The sequence below is a fragment of the Apodemus sylvaticus genome, chromosome 2 (genome assembly GCF_947179515.1).
Source record: "Apodemus sylvaticus chromosome 2, mApoSyl1.1, whole genome shotgun sequence".
In the NCBI taxonomy this organism is placed as follows: domain Eukaryota; kingdom Metazoa; phylum Chordata; class Mammalia; order Rodentia; family Muridae; genus Apodemus; species Apodemus sylvaticus.
In genome coordinates, this window is record NC_067473.1 from 102111464 (window position 1) to 102122480 (window position 11017).

At 44.4% G+C, this 11017-nt stretch overlaps 1 protein-coding gene across 1 annotated transcript; it reads right to left on the reverse strand.

Annotated features, from left to right (window-relative positions):
- Nucleotides 1-1687: 1687 nt before the first annotated feature.
- Mat2a (methionine adenosyltransferase 2A) lies at nt 1688-8380 on the reverse strand. Its single transcript, XM_052173936.1, has 9 exons — nt 8155-8380; nt 5763-5840; nt 5493-5615; nt 4996-5108; nt 4775-4918; nt 4384-4602; nt 3752-3934; nt 3513-3646; nt 1688-2962 (listed from the first exon to the last, which is right to left on the reverse strand). The coding sequence occupies exons 1-9, from the start codon at nt 8243-8245 to the stop codon at nt 2860-2862; spliced, it is 1188 nt and encodes a 395-aa protein (XP_052029896.1). The 5' UTR covers nt 8246-8380; the 3' UTR covers nt 1688-2859.
- Between the last annotated feature and the right edge of the window lie 2637 nt (nt 8381-11017).

Below are 11017 nucleotides of genomic sequence, written 5' to 3' on the forward strand. Positions count from 1 at the left end.
GCATGCACCAGAAGCTCTGATCATTTTTAACAGGAAAACACTAGTTTATACTTTTTCATTATTTTTCCTTAACGGTATGAAATTCAACCTGGCATTATGTCCTTCCTCTATTTCCTTAACAGGTCAGCCTTGGGTAGCTAGGTTTTTGTTGAGAAGGTGGGGGGGTGGTCTTTCAAAATTTTGTGCTAAGAACCCAAGTATGTAGTTTGTACAGAGTTCCTCCATTCCCCCAATGTTGGGATGAACTAAGTGGAGATGAAGTCATTAGTAGTTAAGCTGCTTGAGGCTAGAAATGGGGCTCAGTTGATCTCCCATGCATGAAGTCCTGGGGTTTGATTTTAGCACCAAATAAATGGGGCTCTGGTATACATCTATAGTCTCAGCAGCTGGAAGATCAGTTCAAGGGCAGTTCTGGAAGTGAGACCTTATTTAGTCTGTGGAAATTGTATAGCATCACTAGAGAAGCCAGGCTTTGCAATTAGTTGTTCTGAGAATAGATGTTTTATTAAAGGAGAAGCCTAGCATTGTGCATCTAGCTTAATTACTCCACCTATTTCCACCATACACTTACTGGGTACAGTTGTCCTTAGCTTTGACCACCACTCCCAGGCTTACTCATTTCCTTCTTTCTCCCTGGTCTAGTTAGGGTTCATGCACTTAGTACCTCTCAGGACCTACTTGGTCCTTAGTCTTTTGAGGGCTAGTTTTGGGGATCTCACAAGCACATTTATATGGTTGAGCATTTTTGAGATGAACTCAACTCCAAATATGAATTATCTCAAGAGCATCTTAAATTCCCAACTGTCCTGTTCTTGCCACTGGGCAATTTGTCTCATTCCTGTCTTGAGCAAAAAGCATCTAAAAACTCATCTCTTGAATGCTGGGATGTATATATATGAGCCATTCTTAGACTCCAGGAAATTTGACTATGTTCATCTTTGCCTCCCAAGTGCTAGGATGAAAGAACAAGCCATCACCACCAGGCAAAGAAAATTAGTGAACACCCGTAATGGTTTGCTATAAATTAAAGCTATACTTTTGGGGAAACGAGTCCCTTTTAATAAGCCTTAAAATCACTTTTTTAGTGCTAAAAAGGCAAAATACCTGTTCCTTGAACTCAAGAGAATCTACTTGCTTCTGCCATCCAGAAGGCACTTAGTAATTGCCCAAGCCTTCAGACAGTGTTGATCTCATGCAGTGCATGGAAGTAAAACTCTTGCATGTTGTCCAGACCTCCACACACCATGTATGCACAGTATAAGCCAGGCTTTCTAAAGCACTAAGCTTTTAGCCATGATTTTCTTTGTCTTGGTTAAACACTTTTAACTCAGAAAGCAACAATGGACAAGTAATAGACACAGTTTGGGTAGAACCTAGCATTTTATTTAGATCTTCATTAAACTGTTGGAATTGAGAACCAGACATACGTAATAAACCTCCAAAAATAGATCCTGAAAGGCACTTTCTTGCTCAGGGCAAGCAGTCATGGATTAAGCATGTAAACAAGCTGGCTTCTCTGTACCACACCAGCCAAGTCAGCTTTCTCCATGGCCAGCTGCACCAGCTCTGCCCTCCCTTCTGTTAACACCAGCCAGACCCCCTGTAGGTCTAACCCAAGGTTTTTCTGTAGGACACCTTGGCCTACCTGGGAATGCTGGAAACATGTTAAAGGAATCATGGTGTTGAGGAAAAAAAAAAAAAAAACTCTTTTAAAAGCTGCCATCTGAGGTGATGGCTTCTCTGTACTTACGCCATACCCCAGAATACAATAAATAAGCAATTAGAAAATGTTCAAGTATGAAGGGATTTCCTCCTCCCCGCCAAGAGCACTGCTCTCTGAAGGAAGCTGGTTTCTCTGTAGCTACACCAGCTGTTCAGAAAGCTCATTGGACCTGGTTTTGAAAATAAAACAAAGTTAAAACCCTGGGAGGAACTATTGTGCAGTGTGGAGTACTCTTTCTTATAAAGAAAAAAAAAGTTACCTGGTACCAAAGTGTGCAACCTACAGACCCTCAGGTACTGCCCTGTGACTTCTCTGTATATCACAAGGGTGCCAAGTGCCTGTTTTTCTAGACTAAAGTTGGTGAGGTTTGGCTAGTGCTGAAACCATGCATAGGATTGGTTTACTAAATAAAACCTTATTACGTACGTCCTCCAAAGACAGCTGAAAAGTGGAGAGATTTTGATTTGGTGCTGTTTGAGGTGGCAATTTATAGCATAAGCACCAGGGAGATGGTTTAATTGTAACTGCCTTTTTTTTTTTTTTTTAAGTCAGGCTAGAGCTCCAACTGAAACTTTCGTTTCATGCAAGTTTGATTGGATAGGAACACTCCCTGACAAAGAACTACATAATTAGAAACAACTGAGTTACAGGGAGGTTAAGGGAAGGGGCTTCACATTCAATAGAGCTCAAGACATTACAAATTCATGCTGACAGGGCTGTGGCATCGCCAGAGTCTAAAGTCAAACTACAAGTACTTTACGTGCACATTACAAGGACATTTTCAGCATCTGGTGGGAAAATAATTGCAAATAGGACTTTGGAGGATTAGGTGATAGGGCACAAAGGTTCGATTTCAAAGCATTATTCACTACAGTGTTTGTTTCTAGGCAGTTACATGGGTCACCTATGCTCACTATATCCATTATAATGGTGAACAAAACACCTAGGGACAGAATAGCAAGCCCAACTTACAGTCCCCCACAAAAGCTAAAATTCATGTCATTGATTAGAGTGACTGCAACTGATCAGGAGCTGAAAGAGGACAGAAAAATTTAGGAAGAAGGCCCTTTCCCTCAGAGCTTGAAGGCTTCTCTGTAACCTACGCCAACAAGTCTGGGGAAAAAAGGCTAACACTTTCAATATTTAAGCTTTTTGGGCACTTCCCATGGGAAGCTGTCCCTACCAAAGTGGCCATAGGCTGCAGTCCTCTGATAAATTGGCTTCTTCAGATCCAGATCCCTGGAATATACAAGTCCATAACTTAATATGTAGCATTAAATTAAAACAAAGCAAAACAATCAGCAAGACTCATTTCAAGAGCTCTGGCAAATGAGTTCAGTTCTCCCTGGGGTTTGCTAGGAAAAAAGTTCATGGCGAAAGTGTTTGTTACTTCCCTTGTATTACTTGCAGTCCTTATTAATAACTACAGTTCTTGTTTTCCAGACCTGGCTTGACAAATGAAAACTCAGGAATTCCAATTTAATACTTACCAAGGTCCACTGACCACTATGGTTATTTTCTTTGAAACTTTGAGCATCCCACTTTAGCTTATTAATTCTTAATGTAGCACCCTTAAGTTAAGCACAAAGCTCAGAATCAAAGATGGAGAACTTTCTAGAATGTTATTTTAAGTAACAGAACACTAACTTTACAGTTAGGTCCCTCTGCAGGAAATTTAAAATATTGGCAAGTTCTCTTCATGAGGAGTCTACCTTTATCTCCTCAGATTTTAGTATATATATATCCCAACCCCCTATTTCTTACTAGCAATAGGTTGTACCATCTTTACCTGACAATGACCCCAGGGCGAAGATCAAAATTCTTCTTTACAATTTCTAATAGCTCTCTCTCACTCTTCTGAGAAGTGCCATAATGGAAAATGGAGATCGACAATGGATGAGAAACTCCAATAGCATAAGAAACCTAAAAGTCAGTAATACATTGTTACAAAATAGGGAAGTATTGGAAATATTTTACTAAGTACCCTTCTCCCATATTACATTCATTACATACCCATTCATTACATACCTGAACAAGAACCCTCCTGCACAGACCTCCTTTAACAAGGGATTTTGCCACCCAACGAGCAGCGTAAGCAGCTGAACGGTCCACTTTGGTATAATCCTTTCCTGAAAAGGCCCCTCCTCCATGAGCTCCCCAACCGCCATAAGTATCCACAATGATTTTTCGGCCAGTCAAACCAGCATCACCCTGGAATTATAGGATTTAAGTCATGTAATTCTTTTTCCCTGAGACAGAGTATGTCTGTATAATAGCTGTGGCTGTCCAGGAACCTGCTTTGTAATCCAGGCTGGCCTGGAACTCAGAGATCTGCCGGTTTCTTCCTGCCTCCTAAGTACTGGGATTTAAGGTGTGCTACCATTCCTGGCCATGTAATTTTTCTAGAAGTAATTCTTGATTAGGCTATTAGAATTTTCCATTCATATATAGCCAGAAGTGGCTCATACCCACAATCCTAGCACTTGGGAGGTTGAGGTAGGACATGTTGAAGCTGCACACCGCCATAACATTAGACACACTGTGAATTTTATGGTAGCCTAAGCTACAAAAGATACAGTGTGTGTGAAGGGAAGGGGGCAGGCTAGAAAAAAAAATGGTGGCAGCCAAAAACCAATAATCCAAAACATTTCATATATTACCTGAGGCCCACCAATAACAAATCTGCCACTTGGCTGAAGGTGGTAAATTGTATCCTCATCAAGGTATTTTGCAGGTACAACAGCTTTGATCACTTTCTCCTTCAGAGCATCCCTCATCTCATCAAGACAAACTTCTTCATCGTGCTGAACAGATATAACAATTGTGTGGACTCTGATGGGAAGCACAGCACCTCGATCTTGCATATACTGCACAGTCACCTTGAATGTAAAATACATGAGAACACTATCAAACAGCTTTATAGTGGGTTCTCTATTAGAAGTTTAAATATAGCAAAAAGACAAGGACTATTCCCCCCAGTCAGCTATAATTAAGTAACTCGGGAATTTTAATGTAATTTGAAACAAGTGTAGGTTTAAGATTACCACTTACTTGAGTTTTAGAATCTGGGCGTAACCAAGGCAATGTGCCATTGCGGCGTAGTTCAGCCAGTTTGGCATTTAGCTTGTGTGCTAAGACAATGGTTAAAGGCATACACTCTTCAGTTTCATCAGTGGCATAACCAAACATCAAACCCTAAAAATATGAACAAGTGGTCAATACAAGCTTCAGAATTTAGTACTAATAAAGATCCAAATAAACCATCACAATACCTGGTCTCCTGCACCAATGTCTTCCTCATTCCGGTCAAGATGAACACCTTGGGCAATATCTGGTGACTGTTGTTCCAAGGCAACCAACACATTACAAGTCTTGTAGTCAAATCCTATAAACAACAAGGTGTTCCAATAACCCTCATTTTAATGCTAAAATGTTAACAGTAGTGCTGTGCTGCTAGAAATCTGGACATGCCAAAGTGGTCAAGCACTTCTTCAAAAGACCAAATAATTCACTTATTTCCCCCTCTACATTATGGTTTAAAACAAGGTCTCTAACTTGGCTAGCTTCAAACTACAAGTAGTTAACTCCTGCTTTGACATCTAGAAGCTAAGTTTACAGGTGTACCATCATGTGTGGACACTCATGGTATAACTATGCTATCAGAGTCAAGGATTACTTAGGAACATTCTAGAAGCTTCTCCCACTAGCATCAGAGTCTGTATCTGCAAAAATGAGTTTTCAGGAAAAAAAAAACCCTTTTAAAACATACCTTTGGAAGAATCATCATATCCAATGTGCTTTATGGCTTCACGAACTACTTTCTGGTAATCAATGGCAGCTCTGGATGTAATTTCCCCAGCCAGAAGGATCATTCCAGTTTTAGCAACAGTTTCTAATAAACAAAATTTTATACTTATAAATTGCTCACACAACTTGCTACCTCCAGCCTCAACCTCCCAAGTAGACAGTATTACCTATACCACAAAGCTTTGCCTCAAACACCTTTTTTGCCATTCATAAACAAGTGTTCTGTACCTACCACAAGCCACTTTAGCATCAGGGTCCTGCTGAAGGTGTGCATCAAGAACAGCATCACTGATCTGGTCACAAATCTTATCTGGAAAATAAAAATTCCTGGTTCAACTTAACTATTACTATCAACCGTATCTTATATAACTAGCAGTTTATGTCCAACATGAGGACCAAATATAGCTGTGAATTTGTAGGTGATAGAATCTTGATCATGATGTCATCAAACTCATGGCAATCTCCAGAATGCTGGGACAGCATGTGCCACCATTCCAGACTTGAACTTCTTATGGTAAAAAAATGCTGCATTACTTGTGCATACATGGCTCACACTAGAGATCAGAAAACATTAAGAGGAATCTGTTTTTACCCATTATGAGTCCTAGGTCTCAGGGCTTGAACTCAGGTCACAATAGGCTTGGCAGCAAGTACTCTTAACTCCCTGGGCAATCTCACTGGCACTACCCACACAGCTCTGAAGCGAACAATTCTACAGCAGTGCATTGAATATGGTGAGCTTTACTATTATTAATGCACTGTTTTACCAAGAGCTATTTGCTGAAACATAAATACTGTTGTATATAGGGATGTATTTTACTTGAAAACTTGATATCATGACCTTAATATTAGTAACAACTGCTCATCATTTCAGTTAAGCAACAGCTTTCAGCATATTAAACACATCCTAGTCTATTATATAGCTTATACTTAGAATGACTTCAGTTCCACCTCAAAATATTATCAGATTTCAAAAGTCCAAGTTCCTAGCCAAACAATTTTCTATGTTAAATAAACAGAACCATGTAAACTCAGATTAATTCAAGTGAAAATGGCAACTTATCTTGGTATCTCAAAACTTACCATAAGAAATAACGTCACAGTATATTTTAAAGACAACTGTTCTATTTTATCCCTCACATTTAAAATTCCTTATAATTCCACTTTAGAGCCAACTGTCAGGTCACTAATGTCTTAAAGCAGTCCATTTCCCCTATTAGACAACACTAAGTTTCTTGTTAGCACCAAACCTATGTACTTGGGGTTCTGAATGAAAGCCATATGTAGAATCACTCTAGAACCTTAATACCAAGTATATTAGGGAAATGAGATTTTTTTTTTAACCCTAAAAGTAAATTGAACAGAAGGAACACCAGCTTCAAGTGTTTTTTAAACTATATTCAATTTCTCCTTGATTTATCAATTTAAAAAAAAATGACAGTATCCTGGTCTGGAATGTTTGTGGTATTGAGACAGGGTCTTACACGTAATCCATGCTGACAAACTAAACTGCTTCCATACTTTTGTAGTAGTGTACCACCATGCTTGGCTCTAGTCTCCTGAGGGTTTTTTTGTTTTTGTTTCCGCCACCCCAAAATGTGTATTGCAGCCATAGAACCTTAAGATCGAATCTATTAACCGTAATAAGAAGTGGTTCAACAGATATGGAGATACCCTTTTCCTGGAGGGGCGTGTGGGAGGAACCACAGCAACACTTGTCTTTCAACCATCAATCAAGATCCTTCTGAGAGACCATGTAGTATTGTTGCTGTGGACCCAAGGACAGAAACAGCTCAAACTGATTATTAGTATTTATTAGATGGTCATGTTCAGTCTGAGACCCAAAGTTCCTCCATATAATAGATTCATTGTAACCGACCTCATCATGGCGGCTCAGTGGACAAAGCCTTAAGGAAACATGAAGTCCTTTAATCGCAGGAAAACACCAAAGGGAAGCCTTTAAAAGGAAACCTAATGCGATGGGAGTATACACTTTATTCATGCACTTCATCCTTTTCACGCACACTCCAAATAAGGGATGCCTTCTCCAACTCGCGCTATATTTAGTCAGCGGCTGTCTGTCACCTTGAAGGCTTAAGGACATGTCCACCCATGCTCTTAATCGTTTTCAGAGGCCGGAAGCCATGGATAATGGAGATGGGTCCTTTGGAGACACCAGTCCCCACTTCCAAGGCCAGGGGTCGGGTGGGTAGAGGCCGCCGGCTCCGCTTCGCCCCAATTCCACACGCGGCGAACACGTGGTAGCCGCTGCAATGCGGGGCGCGCGCTCCCGGAGGCCGGACGCGAGCACGCGGGGCGGGGTCGCCCACTTGAGGTTTTTCCAGAGGACGGGACTAAGGAGGAGGAAGCAGTGCCCTCCCCGCGCCGATCTCAAACTGCCTCGAGCCCCCGCCCTTCTTGATTTCTGGAACCTTCCGCATGCCGGGGCGCGCCGCCGGATGAGGAGCGGAGAAAGGGGGAGGGGAGCGGGGCCACACATTGCAAGCTCGCGGCGCCACGAGGGAGGCGCGCGCCGGCTGCGGTGCCCACCGCCGGAGACAGCCTCGACCCCTCCAGCGCCACGGCCCTCCGCCCTTCCCTCCTCCGCGTCCCGGTCGGCTCACCTGGGTGACCTTCCCCTACAGACTCTGAAGTGAAGAGGAACGTCCCCTCCTCGATGAACGCCTCGTGGAAGCCGTTGAGCTGCCCGTTCATGGCGGCGGCGGTGAGAGAAGGCGACTCTGAGGAGACGGAGCGGCGGCGAGGCAGCGGACTGCGGAGGGCGCAGAGGGAGGATCGCTTCAGCTCTAGGCGGCCTGGAGACTCGGAGCGAACGAAGCGGCGGGCGAAGCGGCCCAGTATTTATAGAGCAGCGCCGGCGCGCGCCCGGCCCTGGCCCCGCCCCTCGGCGCCGCGCACCAATGCGCCGCGGGCGGGCGGATGGGGGTTGGCTGGGTGGTCGGCCGAGCGGAGCTCGGGCTGGACCATTCTACCGACGGGGGGGAGGCGAGCAGAGCTAACCGGGCCTCCTGCCAGGAGTTCGTCGCCCTGATGGCGTGGGTTAAATGGAGATGTGAGTAAGCGAGCAGACTTGGGCTTTACGCCCTTTTCCACGTTGGTTGCTGGAGAAGAGACGACTTGGATTGGAGGGACGGTCTCCCCTGTGCGAGGGCACGCATGGTACATCCCTCCCGACCGTTGCCCAAGGAGGTCTGCCGGCGCGCGCGCCCTCCAGCGGCGGCCGCGGAGGAGGCGGCCGTTTTGTGCTGTGGCTCTTGCCGAGGGTCTCGCCGGCCACCCCACCCCCACCCCACCCGCCCCCCTCCCGCCATTCGCAACCTCGTGCACCCGCGCCGGGTAGCTCTCTGCCATGTGAAGGTGGCCATGTTGGCTGGCAGCGGAGGCTGAGGTGCACCGCCCTTATTCATCCTACGCGGTTCCCTCCGGGGGACGAGGGATTGCGAGGGGCTCCAGCCCTACCGTTAGTCACGTCTCCAGCGACTGCTCTGGGGAAAATGGCTGTAAAAGCCAACTAGCAGGAATGCTGTATTGTTTTCTTAACAATTGCCACTTGCCGGCCTCCCCTCCCCCTCGCCGGGCCTCGTGGACCCACGGAGTCTGAGACAGTGCTAGATCCTTTCCTGTCCTAAATCTGACTTTGCATGGCTTGGTTTTCCATGCTTCCTAGAAGAAATGGATTTTCAGTCTGTTAGAGAGAATACGAATAAGAATGTTTCTTGCGTGTGTGTTGGGAGGGCGCTGTTCAAGCCTTCAAATGTGCTTCAGATGAGCTTGTCAAGGTCAAATGGCCTCGGTTTTTATGACACTTTCTCTTTTAAAACTTTGCTGTTGTCTCAGTTTTGCCCATGAAATGAATTAACAGACGAGGAAAAGGTGAAAACTCGTACAGACTGTGTGGAATCTGGAGCTAATTGCATGCAGAGACCCGCTATGAGGCCAGTGTCACACAACTGTTGGGGCCAGCCTTAGGCCAGGCCTGGGGGGCGGGGGGGCTCTGAGAACCAGCCTTTGTCAAGAACACCGGGTTTTATGATGATAGGGAACAGCCTGCTCCCAGTGTAAGGGGCACTTGACGCTGGGAAGCTGACTGACAACCTCCGGCTGCCAGCTGCCATGGCTCAGAACATGAGGTACACTGTGAAAAGCCAGGAGCATTTCCCTCCAGGGTGTGTGCCAGTGCAAAGGTGGGAGTTTGAGAAAGGCACTGTGGGAAACAAAGGAAGCTCTTGGGCTGTGCTAGGAGCCTCCACAAAGAAGATAGGGGACACAGGCTCGTCTCCATGTCGGAAACCACATCCTTACAGGCAGCCTAACAGTATTTTGTTCTTTATTCGTTGGTTTTATTTTTAAAACTAGCCCTTCATGAGAAAATAGGCAAGACTTTTCATAATTTTTACTTATTTTAGGGGCTAGAGAGATGGCTCGGCCATTATGAATAACTCAGAATGAGTAATAAAATTGCCAAACAGACCAAAATGCCTGTGAAGACTGGTCAGTGCATTACCTTCCAGCAGAAAAATCTATATGGAAGCCAGACTATAATTAAAAGGTTATTTTATTAATAGGGAGGGGTTCAATTCAATGATTAGTTCATTAAATTCTGACAGCCCACTGCTCTCAGCTCCACAGCTGCTCATCCTGCCAAGAGGATTAAACTCAGTTAAAGATTACCTCTCCGGGCTGTGGTAGCGCACTCCTGTAATCCCAGCACTCTGGGAGGCAGAGGCAGGTGGATTTCTGAGTTCGTAGGCCAGCCTGGTCTACAGAGTGAGGTCCAGGACAGCCAGGACAGCCAGGGCTATACAGAGAAACCCTGTCTCGGACAAAAAAAAAAAAATCCGAAAAACCAAAGAAAAAAAAAAAAAGAAAAGATTGCCTCTCTCTTGCTCATAGGGTAATATAGGGGCTGCGATTCATGGCTTTGGGTCATGCTTCTGCTGTTAACTAACAGAGTAATCAACCTCCGTACCCCTGTCTTTAGCCTATAAATGTGGGATAATAGTAGGAAAAATTTCCAAGAACCCTTGCACAGTGTCTAACATAAGACAGGAACTGTTCAAGTAGGGAATTCTCATTTTACAGGTGTCCATTTGCTGTTGGGACAAAGGCTGAAATTCTCTACATATTCTGCTATGTTTGCTTTTTTGAGACCAGGTCTCACTCTGTGACCCGTGTTGATCTGGAGCTCACTGTATAGCCCAAACTGGCCTTGAATTCATGAAAAGCTTTCTCTGCCTCGGCCTCTAGAGAGGTAAAGATTTCAGGAGTATTCCACCATGCCTGGCTGGTCTCGCATGCTCTCATTAAAGGCTAAAGTGTGATGATGCTATTACTACTTCAACCTTGTTCTCAGAGAACAGTCTCCTCCCTCTTCTACTCTGGAGCTCTTACAATTCAAGTCATTAATTGATCCACATCAAAAGAAGGACACATTTCCACTGATTTTATATTATTCACATTGTCCAT

Excerpts from the sequence above, each read along its gene's own strand:
- Mat2a (XM_052173936.1), bottom strand. The coding sequence starts at position 8,245 with ATGAACGGGCAGCTCAACGGCTTCCACGAGGCGTTCATCGAGGAGGGG. Across the intron at positions 4,603-4,774 it reads GCCCAGATTCTAAAACTCAA|GTGACTGTGCAGTATATGCA; the intron begins GTAAGTGGTAAT and ends TTTACATTCAAG. Across the intron at positions 2,963-3,512 it reads CGCCCTGGGGTCATTGTCAG|GGATCTGGATCTGAAGAAGC; the intron begins GTAAAGATGGTA and ends TGTATATTCCAG.